This window comes from Carcharodon carcharias, chromosome 6 (assembly GCF_017639515.1).
Source record: "Carcharodon carcharias isolate sCarCar2 chromosome 6, sCarCar2.pri, whole genome shotgun sequence".
NCBI classification, from domain to species: Eukaryota; Metazoa; Chordata; class Chondrichthyes; order Lamniformes; family Lamnidae; genus Carcharodon; species Carcharodon carcharias.
The window spans coordinates 119111466-119134109 of NC_054472.1; the positions used below are offsets into that span (position 1 = coordinate 119111466).

Here is a 22644-nt window from a genome sequence, read left to right on the forward strand (position 1 = left end):
GTGAGGAACTTAAAGTAATTACAAGTAAAGAAAACTTACAAGAGAAAGTAATGGAACTAAAAGCTGACAAGTCTCCTGAAACTGATGTCTTTTACTCTAGGCTTCTAAAAGAGGTACTTGCAGAGATAGTGGATGCACTGGTTACAATCTTCCAAAGTTCACTATATTTTGGTAGGAAGAATGGGAAAAAGAGAATTTTTAAATCTGAGAAACTATTTAATATTGGTGTTCAGAGGAATTTGAGTGCCCTTGTATATAAAGCACATAAAGTTAACATGTAGGAACAGCAAGCAATGGGGAAGGCAAGAGGTATGTTGCCTTTATTGCAAGGAGGCTTGAGTATAACAGTAAGGAGTTTTTGCTGCAATTGTACAGGATTTTATGAGTCCAAATGTTGGTGTACTGGTCTCCAACCCTTAGGAGTGGTATACTTGCCTTAGAAGTGTTGCAATTAAGGTTCATTAAATTGAATGGGAGGATTGTTCTTGGAGGAAAGGTTGAGTAGTATGGGCCTACACTCACTAAAGCTTAGAAAAATTAGAGGTGTTGTCATTGAAGCATACAAGATTCTGAGAGGGCTTAATAGAGTAGATGTTGAGAGGCTGTTTTCCCAGGCTGAAAAGTCTAGAACTAGGGGCATAGAATCAGAATGGGATCAGTCTGTTAGGACCGAGATAAGAAATTTCTTCACTCCGCTGATTATGATTTTTTTTTTTAGAATTCTCTTTCCAAGGATGCTATGGATGCTTACTTGTTGAGTATATTTAAAGCTGAGATTGATAGAATGTTAAACTTGAAGGGAATCAAGAAATATTGTAATCGAGTGGGAAGGTGAAGTTCAGGTTGAAGGTCAGTCAAGATTTTGTTGAATGATGAAGCAGGCTTTAAGATCCATATGGCCTACTCCTGCTTCTATTTCTTATGTTCTTACAAATAGTGATGAAAACTTGGTTAAAGGTTGAATTTTAAGAAGGGTCAAAGAAATAAAAGAAAGTAGAAAGGTTTAGGGAGGAAATTCTAGAGAGTGGGACTAGAAGGCTAAAGGCACAATTGCTAATAGTGTAGTGCACAAGAGGCATCGCAAGAATGGTGAGTATGGGTGGTGAACTAGAGGCTGCCACAAAGATGGTGAGCAAGATCTGGTGCAAAATAAGATACAGGCATCAAAGTTTTGGATCATCTGAAGTTTATGGAGTGCTTATGACGTGTGACCCATCAAACTTGACACACATTTCCATTTTATTTCCATGGAAAGACTGCAATATTTGTGTTTTAGTGCTTTGCTGTCAAATGCCATTCAGTTATCCTGTAATGGGAAGGCTAGCTATGATATCCATAATATTTCAATTTATTACAAAAAAGTATAGATAGTGGAATTGTTTGCAAAAAATGAACATGATTAAAGCATTAATTTCCAAGGTGCATTTCTTTGTATACTTACAAACATACTGCGCTTGGCCTAAATAGCCAAGTGGTTATGGTACTGGGTTTGTAACCCTAAGATCAAGAGTTCAAATCTCACACTGGCAAACTATGAAACAATGTAACTTCATCTGAATAGGAACATACGGAAACGGGTTTGTACTCGAAAGAGTTACAAACATACTGCACACCTGCTAGTGGCACTATTGAGCTGCCAATAGTGCCAAACAGTTTGTTGGTTGTATTCCAACCCTAGTACAGAGCAATGTAAAATAATTATGTTCTTAATCAGGATTTTCAGATAAATTTGGAAACACTAAAAACAGGTGCAAGTTACAAGCCATGTAGGGATCTGCAATACATAATGGTAACTGGTATTGCTATTTAAGAAAATTTTCTGACTAAACCTTTGATTTTTCCAGGAGTGTATGATTGAGAAAAGGCCACTGAGAGTACAGTGTAAAACAAAGTTGAGTCAAAAGAAGATTGTGGTTGGAATTAATTGTAGGCCCCAGAACTCATGTGCTGCTGTAGGTATTTTTATTGTATTCAAAGTTAATTCCTCAAATATCAAAGGACCACACTTACTGAAAAATACTGCTCTGCTTCAAGCTGGTCTTGGAGCTCCCGCATTTGTCCCTCATTTCCTCGATATTGCCTTAAGAAATCAAAATGAGGCATAATCAGATAGTGGTGTAACCAGTCTTAAATAAAAGCTACATTATGTGACAAGCATATCTAGAAAAAATGTTATAAGACACACAACTGCTACCATCTCCATTTTAAGATTTTTTCCTTACTAGTATAACTAACAAATTATGGCACTAGAAAAAAATGTCTTAAATCTGTTTTTTTTCCATTTAATTTGATGTCCAATGTGCATGGAAACTCCTCATTGTGCTAATAATGAATCTGCACCCACTATTGGGTTTCTGTTTGTCCAATTTGGAGTTCAAACTCTCTCATCATTGACACACAATGCCCTAACCCAACTCAAGTGCAAATTAGCAGGCCACAGGCTTACAGGTAGAGTTTAGCCAGGTAAAACCAGCTTGCCAGAGCTGCCTCCCATTGCTTATTCAACTAGGATCACTAGTGATATTGGCTTGTTAGATTGTGATATTGGCTTTGATAACTTAATTAAGTGGGAAGAATTCCAGCTCCCAGTGGCAATCTACCCCTCCAGGTCCTAGCAAAGAGCTGAGATCTGTCAATCAACAGGACTCTGGAATACTGCAAGTTTGCCTGATTCAGCCTTTAAATTACCAAGACTGCCGTAAACTGCTAACTTGGTTCCAAGCCAGCAATGGCAAGCCTGCCAGCTTGGAGCCACCTCCACTATTATGAGATTTGAATCGTCTCCCTTCTCTTCCTAATTCTCACTCCCACCCAAGGAGGAAAGTAAGTAGTCAAAGACAATCATACATGGAAAATTAATGGAGGTAGGCAAACGAGTTCAGGCTGGAAAGGATTGACAATATATATAAATTTCCAAAGCTTTAAGTGTCAGCTCGGCTCAGTAAGTCAGTAGCAGCATTCAATAAGTCAGAATATTATGGGTTCAAAGGATAATCTAAGATGACAGTTTGATACAGTCTGAGGGAATGTTCCGTTATTCAGGTGGACTTAAACGATCCTACTCAAAAGAGAGCAGGGAGTTCTGGAATTTCATGTGCCCCTGTTAACATTTGGCCATCAACCAACAAAACAAAAACACATTAAGTTTGTGCGGCTTTACTGTGTGAAATTGTCTGCTACGCTTGTTTACAAAACTGCAGTGACTACACTTCATTAGTGTTCAATGATGCCATGAGGTTGTGAAAGGCACTATAAAATGTAACTTGTTCTTTGATGTCGAGGAAAGAAAGAACTTGCATTTATACAGTGCCTTTCACAACCTCAGGACGTCCCAAAGTGCTTTACAGCCAATGGAGTACTTACAAAGTGTAGTTACTATTGTAATGTGGGGGATGCAGCAGCCAATTTGGCTCAGAAAATAGCAATGTGAAAATAACCAGATAACCTGTTTTTTTTTTTAGTATTTGTTGGAGGGATAAATATTTGGCAGGATAACAGAGAAACTCCTCTGCTCTTCTTTGAAATACTACTATGGTGTCTTCTATGCCTGCCTGACAGTTAAAGGCTTTTTAAAGGTTAACTTATAATTTTTAAAGTTTAACAGGTCCTGAGATTAAGTATTTGAAATAATATTTGCATAAAACGTCCTTTGTTCTGTGGACAGAGCATGCATTTGCCCTGGCCGACTGCCTTGTCGCTGCATTCTATAACATTACTCAGGTGCAAAACATCATTAATGCATCATATATAATTAGAGGCAGCTGTTTGGATTTACTTTCATTTTGATCTGCATTTACAGCAAGAGAAAGCTGACTCGATATTAGTGAATAACTGGTATAATGACAGTTAAGCATAAGATTCAACAATATTAATACACAATCTATAAATTCTCAAAAGTAAGCACAACTGGGAATAATAGTGTGCACCATAGATTTATTTTGACCCACCTACACATTAGCAAATAGCACAATAGCGTGAAATTGTTGCCACTACAGCTTTAATTAACCTATTTAAATCCACCAGATCTTTTCTAAAAGTCATCTCTGATAAAAGGCAGAGATATTTTTATCTTCTGTCTTTTCTTATTGGTTTTTAGACACATAACAGCCGAGAGCATGAGGAACTTGGTCTTGTTCTCTAAACCATTACAATGCAAGTCTTAGCCAGCGACCAAGAGGCCGACCACAGCGGCTCTGAGGGAAACCCCATCTAATTTTCCCTTGCCACGGTAATGCTTATCATTTCCCTGAGCAGTATAACTGAGATTGGGAACTACACAGCTCTGCCTCCTCATGCTGTTTGCCATTTCATGTCCAAAATTTAACAAAAAAATTAAATGACTGATCAATGATAGATCATTTGGGATGTGAATGGGTGGCAGCAGCACCACAGACTGGACAGGCACTTTATGACAGGGCTCAAGGAAAAACTGGAAGGTGCTGCGTGTACTAATCATAAAAGGTAATACATAGGCCAGGAACTACCAGAATGAGATGAGGAGAAATTTCTTCACTCAAACGGTTGTTGATCTTTGAAATTCGCAACCACAGAGAATTGTGGATGCTCCATTATTGACTATATTCAAGGCTGGGATGGCAGATTTTTGATCTCTCATAGAATCAAGAGATCTGGGGAGCAGATGGGGAAAGTGAATTTGAAGCACAAAATCAGCCATGTTCGTATCGAATAGAGGAACAAGCTCAACAGGTTATATAGTCTACTCTTGTTCCTATCTTGAGTTGTGAGACATTACACAATAAGTTATTCTTCATCATTTTCAAAACAAGTTGAGAATTAAGAGTAGCCATTAATGGCAGATGAAAAATGGAACCACCAGGCCATTTTCACAAATATTTAGAATTAATATAAGATTTAATGTTGGATAGAATTTGAAACTTAGGTCATGAAAGGTATATGGTTCATCTGAACATGATATGATTTAAGATATTACTGAGATAACATTCTTTCCTGTATCTTAGTATTTAAAAGGAACTGCAAAAAATCTATATGTTAGTGCACGATGGAGTTTTTCGTAATGCATTTTTGCAAGTTCAATTTTTCTTTCATTTCTCTTCTGAGGTGCTCAAGAATCTCCCATATGGGCCAACTTTAGATTTTACTCCCTGCAGAAAAGCACTTGACCTCTACTCCAGAAATCGCTAATGCAATGAGACATTTAGCTCATTGTTATGCAAATATTTGGTGCAAAACTATCACTTCAACATACCGCCCACATTATTTTGAGTAATCTTTGAAACTGTATGCAATGTTAGTCCCAGTTAATCACAAAGTAGTGCTGTAAATCCTCAATTTAACAGGCACTACAAAATAACTTTTCCTAATAATTTTACACCAAGACCTCCCACAACAGTACATTTAAAATAGATTTTATGCAATATTAATATTCCAAGTAGAAATAAATACTTTGAGAGTTGTGCCAGCTGGAATTCCAGCGACCGCTTAGATTCCAGCAATGAATTGATCTCTTGTTTCAGCTGCTTCTCTGAACCTTTCAGACTGTCTGCTTCCAATGACTGTGCCTTTAGTTCACTCTTTGTTATTTCTCGTTTATTCATCTCTTGATCCAGCTGCAGTTTCAGATTCTTCACCTGTGTAATTAAGAATATTAATCATAGTTTCTTAATATAAATGATCTAAATTTAAGATGGAAATAAATTAAATGCATTTAGAAAGTGCCTTACCACATCTGTCAGGATGCTCCAAAGTGCATCATATTCAAAGATTTAATTTTTAAAGGGCAATCAGTGTCATACAGGTAAACATGGCTATCAACATATGCATAGCAACTGAGACAGGCACTGAGCGAAGGCTTCATGAGTCCCATAGGAAGAAGGCAAATTATCCCAAGTTACTTGCACTTCCTTCCTGACTACTTTTTGAGGGTTTGCATGAACAGGAACCTGGGAGCTTGCTGTATGCCCTCTTGGCCAAATGTAGTGCGTTACTTCAACCAAGATGCTGAATTTAGTTCTAGTTAAAAACCTTGTGGAAATTGTTTGCATAGATTAAAAACAAAAATGATGGACATACACTACAGCATCAGAAAAGAGAAAATAAGTTTAAAATAATTTTAATTAAAGAGCCTCCATCAAGAATCTTGGATGATGGGTTTTTGCTTGAAATGTTAATCAACCTGCTTTATGTTCAGATGTTTATGCAACTGCAGTGAACACCCAGTCTTTGGAATTTGTTTTTTATAAAAATAATACAGCCATATTTTAGGCTAAACATTCCTTCAGTTTTGTGACCACGATAGTGGCACTTGCCTGTCATACTTTTTATGTTTCACTCACCTCATTGGCAACCAGTTTCACAATTCTATCACCTTCATGTTGTTTAGACTTCCAATTTTCTTTTGGCAACTTTAATTATAAATTTTGCCCCCAATCCTTGAACTCTGGCAAAAGAATTTTTATGCATCCAAGCTCTCCATACCCATCAAGATCTCCTACCCCATTGTTCTTTTCTCCAGAGTACCGTCTCAGGGTGGACAATCTTTCCTTATAACGCAAGGGCTCTCAGTTCAGGAATCAACTCTGTAATCTTCCTCCGAACTCTTGCCAATGATTTTCCACTTTCTTACAATAGGTAGGTCAACCAGAACACACTCCAAAATTTAATTTGCTTTCTTCATCCACAAGCACAGAATCAAAAATTTTAACCAGCTATCCACTAAATTCCAACGATCTCTCTTGCTGTTGCCTCAAACACATCTACTTTTGGCACGTGCTCCATATTTTCCTTTCTATACCTAATCTCATGGGTTTATATTTATTTGTGTTGAGCTTCATTTGTCATCACTCTGTCCAGAGCCTACTAGATTTTTGCACTTTGATAAGTACCAATGGCCACAGTTTTCAACTTGGTACCATTTACATATTTAAATACTTTAGACAATATTTCATTCTCCAAATAATTAATTTCTGAAAATTCGAGATAACAGCAGCCCTAACATCAATCCCTATGGTGTTCCACTGGTAACAGTTTTCTACTCTAACATGTCCTCATGCTACGGTCAATCTATTGTCAGCCATGTATCAATTTAGCCTAATATTTTGCCATCAATCCCATAGAAATGCACCTTGCAAATGAATGTTACATGGGATAATGTCAGATACGTTCCTGAAATCCAGATAATCGGGCCTGGAGTTTCCACATGGGTTGCACTGTCATTTTTAGCATAATTTGCCTGAAAGCAATGAAACCACACAAATTGAGTTTTTATGATCTTTGACACTAATTTCAAAAACACTGCAGTAGAAACAGGTCCCATTCACAAAACTGACCACTCCCTCAGATCAAATTTATCACCACTGAAAGCTTCCGCTAATTGTGCTCATTTGCAGGCCTTCGAAAAGCTTCTACAAATTAATCTAGTTCTTTTGGGGGCAGGGAGACTAATAGGCACATTTTAAAAGCTTTTTTGAGTATAATTTTATTAAATTTACTAAGAAACTGGCTACTGTGCCACCAAGTGGTTCCAATTGTTTTTCGGGTCATTTTAATTTATTTAAAATTTGGTTACTCACAGGCATTGGGCTAGATGTTTGATTAACATGCTTATCATTTTGCGGTCAAACCATTTTCATCTGCGTTAATTCAACTGCTCCAGGTTACCACTTTTAAGTACATCAAGCAATATTTTAAAAATAATTTTTCAAAAATATTAAGTTCGAAACTGCTGCCTGATTGTGCTGGTTCATGCAGATTACTTGTTTGCCAATTTGCAAGTGAGTTTGAGCAGAAACTTTGAAAAATACACTTGTCAAAACTAGTATAATTTGTCCCTGACTCACCTATTGTGACCAAAGTGGAAACTCAACTCCATATTGTTTACTACCTCACTCTTATCCACCATATCCATACTGAAATCCAGTACATTGATCAGACACAACCTGGCCCTGCTGACCCCATGCTGGCTTTCTGTAATCAATTCACATGATCTATTTTGCTACCTGTCAAAGTTTCCCACACAATCAAGGTTAAGTTCAAAGGTATACCACATTTAAGGGTAAATCGAACAGTCCTTTTTTAAATGGCACATTTGCTACTTTCCGATTCATTGGGATATTATCAGATTCCAGTGAGCTTTGAAAGATATTGATGAAGGGATCCATAATCTCCTTAGCCAACTCCACTAGCAGCCTTGAATGAACATTCCGAGCAGGTGAAACCTCATTTACATTTAATTTCCTAAACATTTCTGAATATGCCTTTCCTTGTAATACTTAAGAGTTTTAAGTTTGCACTCTCCTCTATAACTCTCTAGAAACTCAGGCATCTCTTCCTCCTCTCTTTCAATAGTAAAAAGCTATAAAACAATGGTTCAGCACCACAAAATTATTGCTTAAAAACAAATTTCAAACAATATGTCACAGAAACAAAAGTGGTATAACATATTACCAGTTCTCATAAAATTACCTACATGGTTTACTCAGGACTGAGTCTCTCTACTGTGAGAAGAGATACAGAACATAGATTTATCTTCATTTTTTTTTCTGCTACAACTACTGCTGGATTCATATGTTAAAATAAACACAACTCTGGATAAAAAAAAATCAAAATAGTTATAACCTTGGTTTGCATCCTCTCACCTCATCCTCCAATCTCTCCTTCTGCTTACTGAGCTGCTCCGCTTTTTGTTGATACTGTTTTAAATCGACTTCCAACATGGAAAGCTTTTTTTCCACTTCCATCACCTGATTCTCTGCTCTCTGTCTGGACATCCTCTCTTCTCTCAGTTTGTTATCCATTTCTGAATAGTAACAAATAAGTTTTACTTGTTTTAGGACAATACAAATGTTAAAATCTACATTTTATCATGGACTTATGATCTTGAGATGCCAGAAACAATCCAATTATAGAACAAACATTGAATCAATAAAACAACTAAATGAAATTGCAGAAAATTTCAACTGCAAGTAAAATCATTACAGCTGAGGCATTGTTCTAAAAGTCAGTTGAAACTAGAAATAGTTGTTCCATTCAGACCAGGTCAAAGCTTCTTCACACACATTCTACTTTGTACTGAAACTTCTGTAACTTCACATCTAGTGTACATTTACATTAAAAAATGCACACCAACATGATTAACTTCTTCCTTAAGCATTCATGCACTAGAATAAAATATTCTGGGATCCTTCAAAACAACCAGACAGCAAGGTTGCTGATGGACATTTGGATGGGGTTAGTGGCCTTTTTGATACTGAATTATCATTCTAAGCTACTAATAAAGCAAAATTCATACTGACTGAGGCAACTAATATATTAAACAATGACTTCTATCATGGTATTTATCATCAGTATATTTGTATCTATGTCAGGTCTGAGACAAAGTCAGCATTCATGTTATTATTCATTCCTTAATAACTGGAAAAGTCCAATGTAACAAACATCAATGTGCTATATGCAAAAGGTTGGCCCCAGGATGTACACTGAGATCCCTGAATTCACTTGCATGAAAAATAATCTTAGCAAGTACTAACCATTCATGGCCACAGACCTTGCTTCTTCTATGGATTCATACTCATCTACTAATCGTGCTTTAGTTACTTTATGCTCCGTAATTTCTTGATCCAGTCGCTGTTGTAACATTTTATGCTTGTAATTCAAGTCTATTTCCAGATTATTCTTTTCCTATAGTGAAAAGGAATCACAGAATGATGAGCATAAGAGACTGAGGAATCAATGCTACCATGTCTTACTTGGTGGAATGGAAGACAACAAGAAAAGATTTCCATTAATGTTCACAAGGAATTACCAATCTTAGCTGTACTGCAATGAGAAGTGCCAAGTAAAGGCTTCCGACATGTAAATATAATCATTCATGGGTTCTATTATGTATCTTCTCATAGGAGTTATAAAGGACTACCTGTCCTCCCTTACAGCAATGAATGATGCAAGATACAAAAGGAGGAGGGATAAATATTAATTGACAAATGTAATTTTCTTTAAGTAAACTCATGTGGAAAGCTCTTTTCACTATTTATATTTGTTCTCCAGAATATTTAGTAACAGGTACAGATGGTAGTTGTGTTATATCTATATATTATATTGTAAACTTAATAACCAAACACTTGCACTCTTGAAAGGCATAAAAGAAATGGAATTGCTGAAGCATGAAGGAAAACAAATGACATTGATTCCATGTAACCTTCACAGATCTTATTCCAGAAGCAAAATAATGCAGATGTTGGAATATAAGCAAATGCCCATCTGTGTGTTTGTTTGTTGGTAAACTCCTCCGAGGTCCTTGGGCCAATCACAATCAAACACGGAGGGATGATACCTTGGACCATGTTGGAGCATGTTGCAAGGGAGATGACATCTAACCACAGCCACCGGGCAGGTTGGGTGGTGGGGGGGCTTTGGCCTCCAAGCAGGGGATCCTGAGGTCCTGCCTACACTGTGTCCCCGCTGACATTGTAATTCAGACAAGCTTTAACCAACTTTAATCATATAGCCCAAGAAAGAAAGCGCTGGATTTATGTCATAAATCACTGACTTTCCTTCATATTTCATTTGCTTTTTCTTCTCATATTTTATTTGTTTCGTGTAAGATATGTTTTGACACAGTAAACATTAATAGTTGGTAAGGAAAAGCAAAATGTGGCATGCAGAGCGACGGAAGATGAAGAGGCTAGAGGGAAATGGCAAAACAAAGAACAAAGAAAAGTACAGCACAGGAACAGGTCCTTCGGCCCTCCAAGCCTGCGCCGATCATATTGCCCGTCAACCAAAACATTTTGCACTTCCGGAGTCTGTATCCCTCTATTCCCATTCTATTCATGTATTTGTCAAGCTGCCTCTTAAACACCACTATTGTACCTGCTTCCACCACCTCCTCTGGCAGCGAATTCCAGACACTCACTACCCTCTGCGCAAAAACTTGTCCCGCACATCTCCTCTATAGTTTTCTCCTCTCACCTTAAATCTATGTCCCCTAGTAACTGACTCTTCCACCCTGGGAAAAAGTTTCTGACTATCTACTCTGTCCATGCCACTCATAATTTTGTAAACTTCTATCAAGTCACCCCTCAATCTCCGTCGCTCTAGTGAGAACAATCTGAGTTTCTCCAACCTCTCCTCATAGCTAATAACCTCCAGACCAGGCAGCATCCTGGTAAACCTCCTCTGCACCCTCTCCAATGCCTCCATATCCTTCTGGTAATGTGGTGGCCGGAATTGCGCGCAATATTCCAAGTCTGGCCTAACCAAAGTTTTATACAGCTGCAGCATGACTTCCCAGCTTTTATACTCAATACCCCTGCCAATGAAGGCAAGCATGCCATGTGCCTTCCTGGCTACCTTATCCACCTGCGTTGCCACTTTCAGTGACCTGTGGACCTGTATACCCAAATCCCTCTGCCCGTCAATGCACTTAAGGGGTCTGCCATTTACTGTATAATTCCTGCCTGTATTAGACCATCAAAAGTTAACAAAGTGACAGGCAGCAATTGGAGAAAGGGAAGATGAAGAGACTAGAGCAAGGAGCCAAGGCATTGGCAGAGAGGGACAGGATACAAAGACAATCAGTGCTGTAAATAAGAGACCAAGATTCTTTCAGCGAGCTTTCATCCATGATCATCATAAATATGAGTCAGATCCAGAATATGATGCTGGCCGTATGTCAGATGTATGTGAATAGTGTGGTGCAAAAAAGGGCCACCTTCAATGTGTTATGCAAATGGTAAAGTGCAATTGGTACTCTTAAGTGACCCACTGAAAGTTCTTCTTAAGGGAACAACAAAATAAAAACACTTCTTGAAAAACATCAGAAAATATACCAGCTGAGTAGAATTGCCAAGAAATCTTTTTATTTTGGCTCAAGAAGGCAGAACTTCAAATGTGGTCTATTGTGAAATATTTAATGAATCAACAAACAATGAAAATGCAGACAATGAGTGGAAACTTTTGCCTTCCCTCCGTGGTGAGTTTGGTGGTGGGGGCATTTAGTCAGACGGGAGAGTAGTGGGTAGGGATCCTGCCACCTTCCCACCTCCACCCCTATTAAGTCCATGGGCAGCAAGGCTTGTGGACGGCCTTCCGCCCTGCCGCCATCTGAAGCCCTTATGTAGGCAATTAATGTCCACTTAAGGATCTCATCCTGCTGCTGTTGCTATTATCCCAGCTGCAGGCAGGGGTCTCACCATGTGGCGAGTACAAGAAACAAACCTTTGCTTGTGGGCTCCTGGGGTTTGCGGGGAGTGTTCCTTATTGAAAGTCATTCTTCTTCTTAGGCTGTCCCTCGGGGTCGAGGATGACTTGCTTCTCCACTAAAAATAAGTTCTCAGGTGACTGAAGAGTCCAATGTGTGACCTAGTCTCTGTCACAGGTGCGGAAGATCCTGGTAGGGGGAACAGGTGGATGGAATGCAAGGGTTACCACATGCTCCTGTTGCTGTCGATGCTTGTCTTTAGCTAGCCCTTGGCGATGAGACTCGAGGTGTTCAACTCCTTCCCGAATGCTTTCCCTCCACTTTGGGCGGTCTTGGGCCAAGGATTCCCAGATGTTGGTGGGGATGTTGCACTTTTTCAAGGAGGCTTTGAGGGTGTCCTGGAAGTGTTTCCTCTGCCCTCCTGGGGCTCGCTTGCCATGTCGAAGCTCTGAGTAGAGCACTTGTTTCGGGAGTCTTGCGTCAGGCATGCGGATGATGTGGCCTGCCCAGTGGAGCTGATCGAGTGTGGTCAATGCTTCAATGCTGGGGATGTTGACCTGAGTGGGAACACAGACGTTGGTACGCCCATCCTGCCATTGGATTTGCAGGATCTTGTGGAGGCAGCGCTGGTGGTACTTCTTCAGATTTTTGAGGTGCCTGCTGTACATTGTCCACATCTCTGAGCCATATAGGAGGGCAGGTATCTCTACTGCTCTGTAGACAGTGAGCTTAGTGCCGAGTTTGAGGTACTGGTCTTCAATTACTCTCTTGCTCAGGCAGCCCGAAGGCCGTGCTGGCACACTGAAGGTGATGTTGGGCCTTGTTGCCGATGTCTGCCCTTGATGATGGCAATTCCATCACTGAATCCCCCACTATCAACATCCTGGGGTTACCATTGGCCAGAAACTTAACTGGACTAGCCATTTAATACTGTGGCTACAAGAGCAGGTCAGGGGCTAGGAATCCTGCAATGAGTAACTCACCTCCTGACTCCCCAAAGTTTGTTCACCATCTACAAGGCACAAGTCAGGAGTGTGATGGAATACTCCCGACTTGCCCAGATGAGTGCAACTCCCACAACGCTCAAGAAGCTTGACATCATCCAGGACAAAGCAGCCCACTTGATTGGCACCACATCCACAAAAACTCATTCCCTCCACCACCGACGCACAGTAGCAGCAGTGTGTACCTTCTACAAGGTGCACTGCAGGAATTCACCAAGAATCCTTCGACAGCACCTTCCAAACTCATGACCACTACCATCAAGAAGGACAAGGGCAGCAGATAGGTGGGAACACCGCTACCTGGAAGTTTCCCTCCAAGTCATCTGCCACCCTGACTTGGAAATATATCGCCGTTCCTTCACTGTCGCTGGGTCAAAATCCTGGAACTCCCTTCCTAACAGGATTGTGGGTGTACCTACACCACATGGACTGCAGTGGTTTAAGAAAGCAGCTCACCAAGACCTTCTCAAGGGCAACTAGGGATGGGTTATGGCCTAACCAGCGAAGCCCACATCCCGTGAATGAATTTTAAAAAATGATAGGAGGCTTCCAAGGTCCAAGGCCTCATCACGGATTTTGATTGGATAACCGGGGGTGGGGGGGGGTTGGGGGTGTGTGTGTGTGTGTGTGTGTGTGTGTGTGTGTGGTGGTGGTGGTGGTGGTGGTAGGGAAGGGGCCGGGCAGTGTGGAGGGGGCGTTGGTAGGTTGACGATGGCTTGGAGCTCAGCCTCCGAGTGTGTGCAGACACTAGCATTGTCTGGATACTACAGTTCAATGAGAGGATGGGACAACCTTGGATCTGGCCTGCAGGTGGCAGAGGTTGAACAGGTTCCTGCTAGTTCTGTAGTTTAGTTTCACTCCAGCGGGGAGCTTGCTGAGGGTGAGATGGAGCATTGCAGCAAGGAAGATTGAGAAGAGCATTGGTGCGATGACAGAGCCTTGCTTGACCCTGGTCCAAATGTGGATTGGGTCTGTGGTGGGTTTGTTGGTCAGGATCACTGCTTGCATGTCATCATGGAGCAAGTGGAGGATGGTGACAAACTTTTGGGGGCAGCCAAAATGGAGGAGGATACTCCATAATCCTTCGCGGTTGACAGTGTTGAAGGCTTTTGTGAAGGTTATGCACAAGGGTTGGTGCTGTTCCTGGCATTTCTCTTGCAGTTGCCGTGTGATAAAGATCATGTCCGTTGTACCCCTTAGAGGGTGGAGTCTTCATTGCGACTCTGGGAGGAATTCTTCAGCCACAGAGAAAAGACGATTAAGGATATTCTTGCAATGACCTTTCCTGTGGCTGACCGCAGGGAGATTCCTCTATAGCTACCGCAGTCAAACTTGTCACCTTTCTTGAAAATGGTCACGATTACGGCATCTCTGAGATCTCCTGGCACGCTCGCCTCCTTCTAGATAAGTGGGGGATGGTGGTGGGATGAGGCCATGCATTCACACCAATAGCGGTTCTCTGCCGTGATTTAGTGCTTCAATGGGGATTCCATCTACTCCTGCCTGCTTGAAGGACCTGGGATTGGGAATGGGGGGCAGGGGGAACGGGGCACAGAAATATACCCCCCCACCACCCCCCCAAGACCTCCTTCCCACCATCACTCATCTGTGGCCTGGGTCCCCTCCTTGATCCGAGACCTGGCACATGTGTAGTACCAGTTGCAATCACTACCTCCCTGGTGGAACTGCTGAGTGCAGAATAACTACCAGCTTCTGATTGGCTGGCAGCTCACAACGGTTGGAACTTCCTTGATCCTGGGGAAAGGCTTGCCGCTGGCCTGTTAAGTGCCTCAGTGGGCCTTCTCGAAAAATGGCAATGCAGAGGGCCTTGCCACCTCTCTAGCTGGCGGCCAAGACCCTCATTGCCTGCCCAATTATATTAAAAATGTAGAGAGTGATACTATCGATGCTGCCTTTGACACTGATGATAAAATATTCAGAGTATTAACAAACATTGAGGAAACAGGTGAAGGTGCCAACTTTGCTCCTGAGGATTGAGAGTGACACTGAAGATGTAAAGAATGATTAGCGGAAATCAGCTAGTAAAAATTGTAAATCTAATTAAACTAGAGTTAAGCCAAATGAAGTAAAGCAAATGTATGGAAATTTATTTGAAAAAAGTATTTGTTGTCAAAAAATGTTTTTAAGTATAATATGTGTGAATTTAGATATTTATGTTTCATATTTGTGGGATTAAAATTTTTAATTAAAATAGTTGTGTGAAAGAAGGTAATTAAGTGAACGGTTGAACAAAATGCTTTGGATATTTAGTCCATATGTCCGTAGGGCAAATATCTCAGCTATCACTTCATAAAAACATTTTCTTTATCTTATTCCTTAAACCTTATCCTTAACTTTCGCCCCTTTATTTCCTGGATGTAGGATGGGTAACGCTGGTATAAAATAAAAACAAACTGCTGGAAATGCTCAGCAGGTCTGGCAGCAGCTGTGGAGAGAGAAACAGAGTTAACATTTCAGGTCAACGACCTTTCATCAGATGTTATTCAAGTTCTATATGCGTTACCTTCTCCAGATTGCTAAGCTTGTCTTGAGCCTGTTTCTTCTCCATCTCTGCTTTTGAAAGGTTAAGTTTTATCATTTTCAAGTCTTCTTGTAAAGAAGTGGTCCGAGCTGAAAAAAATGTAGTCATTATCTGGTTATTCATTTGTGCTTAGAGATATTCTAGAAGAGATGCAACAACAACCTATTCCATCAAGACACCACTCCCATGCTGCCACCCTAGTGGCCTTTAAGGTAAAGCCAACACACAATGCAATTTAAGTTAAACAGGCCATGGGTCCCAGGTTTAATCCATGGTCTGTGCTGAGTGAGCAGATCGCAATTTGGTCAGCAGTTGGAATGTCATCACTGATCTCACTCACCCCTTGGGCCCTGAGGCAAAAATCAGTCAGTGTTCCTCCTTGCAAAAGTTATTCAGCAAATCTTGTTCCTAAGTATTCAGTGAGGAAAGAATCAGGTTCTGTTGTGATACTGTGCTGATGCTCATCATCTCAGTTCATAATACAATGGCTATTTGGATTAGGTACTGCAGGACTTCTAACATCCCTGAACCCAGTAAGAGTTTTCAGGACCAGAGACCAGAAAAGTGAAAGCTAGAAGAAAAATTTAGCATGTCTGTGGGTTGACAACCAATTGAACAAGGCAAAATCTGAGTGTTACAAGCCTAGAAACAGGTTCATACTGATCAACCAGGACCAACTGGGTTCAGGGTACAATCCCTACAGCGGAACAGGTAAGGCTTAGTAGGCCTCGGGCCTCATTTACACAAAACCAGACACCTACTGAGCACCCTCATGCAGCTCACCAATGGAAAAAATTTTAATTTCCAGCTCTTGTGTTGCTATCAACATCCTTCAGGTAGGTTCTAGAAGAGAGGGGAATGGATTGGGAAGATGGTCAGGCACCACAACAGCAGGGAGGCGATTGGGAAAGAGATGGGGCAATGATAAAGAAATGGATTTGTGGGGGGAACAGCAATCAGGAGGGGGAGTGATCAGGGCTCAACAATAGTATATGGCACAACTTTCATCCACCCAAAAGTTCAAAGACTCTACCACCTGTTTCTGAACCAGGCCCTGTACTTCTGATAAGTAATGAGCACATGCACCATATTTGTTTATTTTTTATTCTTTTCACGGGATGGGAGGGTCGCTGGCTAGGCCACGTTCATTGCCCATCCCAAATGCCCTTGAGAAGGTGGTGGTGAGCAGCCTCATTGAGCTGCTGCTGTCCACCGTGCTGTTAGGGAGGGAGTTCCAGGATTTTGACCCAGCAACAGTGAAGAAGCGGTGATATAGTTCCAAGTTAGGGTGTTAAGTGGCTTGGAGGAGAACCTGCAGGCAGTGGTGTTACTATGCATCTGCTGTCGTTGTCCTTCTAGGTGGTAGAGGTCACAGGTTTAAAAGGTGCTGTCGAAGGAGCCTTGGTGGGTTGTTGCAGTGCGTCTTGTGGATCGTACTACTGCCACTGTGTGTTGGTGGTGGAGGGAATGGATGCTGAAGGTGATGGGTAGTGCCAATCAAGTGGGCAGCTTTGTCTTGGATGATGTCCAGCTTCTTGAGTGTTGTTGGAGCTGAACTCATCCAGGCAAATGGAGAGTATTCCATCACACTCCTGTCTTGAGCCTTATAGGTGGTGGACAGGCTTTTGGGAATCAGGACGTGATTTACTCTCTGCAGAATTCCCAGTCTCTGACTTGCTCCTGTAGCCACAGTATTTGCATGGCTGGTCCAGTTCAGCTTCTGGTCAGTGGTAATCCCACGAGTCAACAATGGTAATGAAATTGAAAGTCAAGGGATTCTCTTTTGTTGGAGATGGTCATTGCCTGTCACTTGTGTGGCACACATGTTACTTGCCACTTATCAGCCCAAGCCTGAATGTCCAGCAGGCTGCTTTGTCCTGGATGGTCTCCAGCTTTTTGTGTGTTGTTAGAGCCACACTCATCCAGGCAAGTGGGGACTGTTCAACCACACTTGTGCCTTGTAGATATTGAACTGGTTTTGGGGAATCAGGAGGAAAGTTACTTTCTGCAGATTTCCCAGTCTCTGACCTGCTCTTGTTATCACAGTATTTATATGGCTAGCCCAATTAAATTCCTAGTTAATGGAAACCCCCAAAATTATACAGAGGTTTTTCCTAAGTGGGCAATTACTGCTTCAGTATCTGAGAAGTCACCAATGGTATAGAACATTGTACAATCATTAGCAAACATCCCTATTTGGTCACCGATGAAGCGGCTGAAGATGGTTGGGCCTAGGCCACTACAGAATCACAGTGCAGAAGAGGCCCTTCGGCCCATCGAGTCTGCACCGACATGAGAGAACACCTGACCTACCTACCTAATCCCATTTACCAGCACTTGGCCTAAAGCCTTCAATGTTATGACGTGCCAAGTGCTCATCCAGTGCATTTTAAAGGATGTGAGGCAACCCGCCTCCACCACCCTCCCAGGCAGTGCATTCCAGACTGTCACCACCATCTGGGTAAAAAAGTTTTTCCTCATATCCCCCCTGAACCTCCTGTCCCTCACTTTGAACTTATGCCCCCTTGTGACTCAACTAAGGGAAACAGCTTCTCCCTATCCTGTCCATGCCCCTCATAATCTTGTACACCTCGATCAGGTCGCACCTCAGTCTTCTCTGCTCCAATGAAAAAAACCCAAGTCTATCCAACCTCTCTTCATAACTTAAATGTTTCATCCCAGGCAACATCCTGGTGAATCTTCTCTGCACCCCCTCCAGTGCAATCACATCCTTGCTATAATGTGGTGACCAGAACTGCACACAGTACTTCAGCTGTGGCCTCACCAAGGTTCTATACAACTCCAACATGACCTCCCTACTTTTGTAATCTATGCCTCGATTAATAAAGGCAAGTGTCCCATTTGCCTTTTTCACCACCTCACTAACATGCCCCTCTACCTTCAGAGATTACCTTGAGAAACAGTGCTGTCCTGGGACTAAGGTGCTTGACCTTCAACAACCACAACCATCTTCCTTTGTGCTAGGGATGATTCCAACCAGAGGAGAATTTTCCCCCTTATTCCATTGACTCCAGTTTTGCTAGGACTCCTTGATGCCACACTTGATCAAATGCTGCCTTGACATCAAGGGTGGTCAATCTCACCTCACCTCTCAGTTCAGCTCTTTTGTTCATAATTGGACCAAGGCTACAATGAGGTCCGGAACTGAGTGGCTCTGGCAGAACCCAAACTGAGCATCAGTGAGCAGGTTATTTCTGAATAAGTCCTGCTTGATAGCATCACCAACGACTCCTTCCATAATTTTGCTAATGACCAAGAGTAGACTGGTGCTGCTGTAATTGGCAGGGTTGGTTTTGTCCTATTTTTTGAGGACTGGACATACCTGGACAATTTTCCACATTGCCAAGTAGATGCTAGTGTTGCAGCTGGACTAGAGCAGCTTGGTTTGGGGTGTGGCTAGCTCTGGAACACAAGTCTTCAGTACTATTGCCAGAATTTTGTTTTGGCAGTATTGTAAGCTTAGACCTCATTTTACACCTGTAAAATTATCACTAAGAGTGAAAAAAGATTAGGAATGACCTCTGTATAATCCTAGGGGTTTCCATAGACTAGCCATATAAATACTGTGACTACAAGAGCAGGTCAGGGGCTGGGAAATCTGCGGCAAGTAACTCACCTCCTGATTCCTCAAAGCCTGTCCCTCATCTACAAGGCACAAGTCAGTAGTGTGATAGAATACTCTCCACTTGCCTGGATGAATGTGGCTCTAACAACACACAAGAAGCTGGACACCATCCAGGACAAAGCAGCTGGCTTATCAGTACCTCATCCAAAACCTGAAACATTCTCTCCCTCCAGCTCCAAAGCACAGTGTAAGCAGTGTGTAGCGTATACAAGATGCACTGCAGCATCTTCCATGGCGATCAAGTGCAACAGATGAATGGGAATACCACTGCCTGCAAGTTCCCCTCCTAGTCACACACCACCCTGACTTGGAACTACATTGACGTCCTTCATTGCTGCCAGGTCAAAGTCCTGGAAATTCCTTCTTAACAGCACTGTGGGTGCACCTATACCCGATGAACCACAGCAGATCAAGGAGGCAACTCATCACCTCCTTCTCAAGGGCAATTAGGGATGGGCAAGAAATCCTGATCTTGCTAGCAATGCTCACATTTCATGAAACAATAAAAAATAAATAAATAGCTAAGTTATTACTAGTTGGAGATCAGAACTGTTATAGAAATACATAGAAGTTACAGCACAGAAACAGGCCATTAGGCCCAACCAGTCATGTTAGCATTTACCCTCCAGAAGTAAATAGTTCTGACCGCATTTACCCATTTTGTTTGTTATATTGCTTCAATGCCCTTTCCTTAAACATACCAAATCCAATTCTGAATGATGACATAAATTCTGCCCTAACCACCAACACTGCGTGAATTCCACAGCCTTAAAACTCTATGGGCAAAGGAATATCTCCTACATTGTTGTGATCACTGTTCCCAATACTCTCCTACTGCAACATGCTCCACTTCATTCCCCAGAGCTAGATCCAGCATTGCTTCCTTCCTCATTGAGCTAGAAAAACAATGACCAAGAAAATTCTCCTGTACACATTTCAGAAATTCTTCCCCATCTTTGTTCTTTACACTGTTACTATCCCAATCTATATTAGGATATTGAAGTCCCACATTATCACTACTCCGTTGTTCTTGCATTTTTCTATCACCTGCTGGTGAATTGGCTTCTTCATCTCCTCCCGACTGTTTTGTGGCCTATAGTATTTTGTGGTCTAAAGTATATATCCAGTTGTGTAATAGCTTCTCTATTGTACCTGAATGCCAACCAAATAGAGTTATCTTACCAAATAAAGTATCTGTTCCAAATATCTTACATTTAATTCTGTGTCTGGAGCCTCTCATTCTTATCCCTTCAATTACTGGACACAGTCTGCTTCTGTTTGCCTTGTGCCATCTATTCATAATTTTAAAGGCTTCTATTATATTGTCATTAAATTTGCGTTATTCCAAAGGAAAAAGACCCAATTTTTCAAATCTTTCTTTGTATCTGATATGATGGCAATATAAGAGACCCTAGCTCAAAGAGGAGGAGGATTGGGAATGCAATTCCTGACTACAAGGTAATCAGGAAAGAGAGGAAAGAAATAAAAGGAGTGAGGGGCATTGGTTGAAGAACTGATCAGCAAAATTAGTACAGCACAGGAGAAAAGGATGCAATTCAGGAGTCAAGACGCCTTATTTGGTTAGCATTAAGAAACAAAAGAGGAGCGATCAGCGTAACGGGCAAGAAAGGGGGAGGAATTCCTCAAATGTCTGTAAGAGAACTTTCTTGATCAGTGTGTTTCCAGCTCAAAGAGGAAGGAAAGAGTACTGGATCCAATTGTGGCAAATGATGTAGGGCTAGTGGAGCATGTTTCAGTGGAAGAGCATTTGAGGAACAATAACTTGCATTTTTATAGCAATAATGATCATAATACCACCAGGTACAGAATAATTAAGGAAAAGGACAAGGAAGAATTGAGCATAAAAATACTACCTTCAGTGAGTTGAAGTAGGATCTGGATTAGGTAAATGGAATCAAAATTGGTAGGCAAAACAGTAATTGAACAAGGTGTTAGAATCATATCTCAAGACTGAATTTTTCTTTTGCAAAATGGAAGGACATGGCATGATCTAGACATCTGGATGTTAACCTGGGACTTTTTTTAAAAGGTCATAAGTTCACCTTGGAACTGTCAGCAAGCAGGCCTCTTCCAAGAAATCACCTGACCTTTATGGTACTTGAGGAAAATCTGGCTGTTTGTTTTGAACTGCAATCACTTTAATTCATGGATAAAAAAACTGAAAGGGAAGGTTGGTAACTTGCTGGAAATCACATGGGTGAGGGGAACCTGCTTGTTTTGAAGGCAGTCTTGTTGGGGAACAAGCTGAGGAAGGAAGGCTATCCTACCTGGCTCCCTCTCTCTGCCCTGCCTAAAAATAGTGTGTGACTATCAACCTGAGTGTAACCAGTCTGCATTTGGACCTGCAGAGCTGAGGCCAGTTAGTGAGAACTTCCAGACATCCGCAGGGACCAGCATTCACACAGTATTCACACAAAGGAATTCCAGGTTGACAGCATCGAGACCCTACAGCCTTTATCCTTTATTTTATAACCCCCATCCTTCAAAACCCATCTCTATTGGGAGATTCTATCTGTTTGTCCTTTGTTTGCGTATGTGTGCGTGTGTGTGTGCTGGGGGAATTCTTTAGGAAGAGATAGATAGTTATGCTTCCTGGTTACAATTGTGTGTTAACCAGTACTTGCAACTTGTTTAACTTATTTTAAAACAAACTTTGTTTATCATTGAGTTTTTTGAAAGAAACCTAGGTACTAGAAGTATAGGTACATAATTAGCCATTTCAGTGAGAAAATTAAACATTTAAATTAATGGTATGGCCTGTGGAGTAGTGGAGCTTGATAATTCGTGCATTTCTCCCACCGCAGTCATAACAAATGGAAGGCCTTCAAAGAGGAGATGTTCAGCTACAGTGCGGATACATTTCCATCAGGGGAAAAGGAAGGGCATTTAAAGCTGGAGCTCCCTGGATGACTAAAGATCATAGAGTTAAAATAAGACAGAAAAAAGTATACTTGTTAAATGTATGGTCTATAAAACAGTAGAGAACCAAGCTGAATGGAGAAAGTATGGAGGAAAACCAAAAAAGAAATGAGGGGCAAAGAGAGTGTATGAGAATAGATTAGTGGCTAATAGAAAATAGTACTTGTTGTCCAGTAGTCACCCTTTGGTTTGCTGGGGTGGTTCAAATGCAGATAGCACAGTTGACCGCCACAGAATGAAGGCATCCTGACTGATGGCAGGATACCAGGCATTGATCTGCAAGGCACTCTGCCTATGGTCATACACCAGTTGGATGCAGAGGAAGTGAAATCCC

The 22644-nt window shown here is 41.4% G+C and overlaps 1 protein-coding gene across 4 annotated transcripts in view; it reads right to left on the reverse strand.

Annotated features, from left to right (window-relative positions):
* The window catches only part of rock1 (Rho-associated, coiled-coil containing protein kinase 1), a 226223-nt gene that overhangs the window by 60060 nt on the left and 143519 nt on the right, over positions 1–22644 (reverse strand). For all 4 annotated transcript variants that reach the window (XM_041189415.1, XM_041189414.1, XM_041189416.1 and 1 more), the window contains 5 exons: positions 15707–15813; positions 9507–9657; positions 8616–8776; positions 5425–5609; positions 2011–2080 (listed from right to left, as the gene is read on the reverse strand). In XM_041189415.1, coding sequence (XP_041045349.1) covers positions 2011–2080; positions 5425–5609; positions 8616–8776; positions 9507–9657; positions 15707–15813 — 674 coding nt within the window. The remainder of the gene's footprint in view (positions 1–2010; positions 2081–5424; positions 5610–8615; positions 8777–9506; positions 9658–15706; positions 15814–22644) is intronic.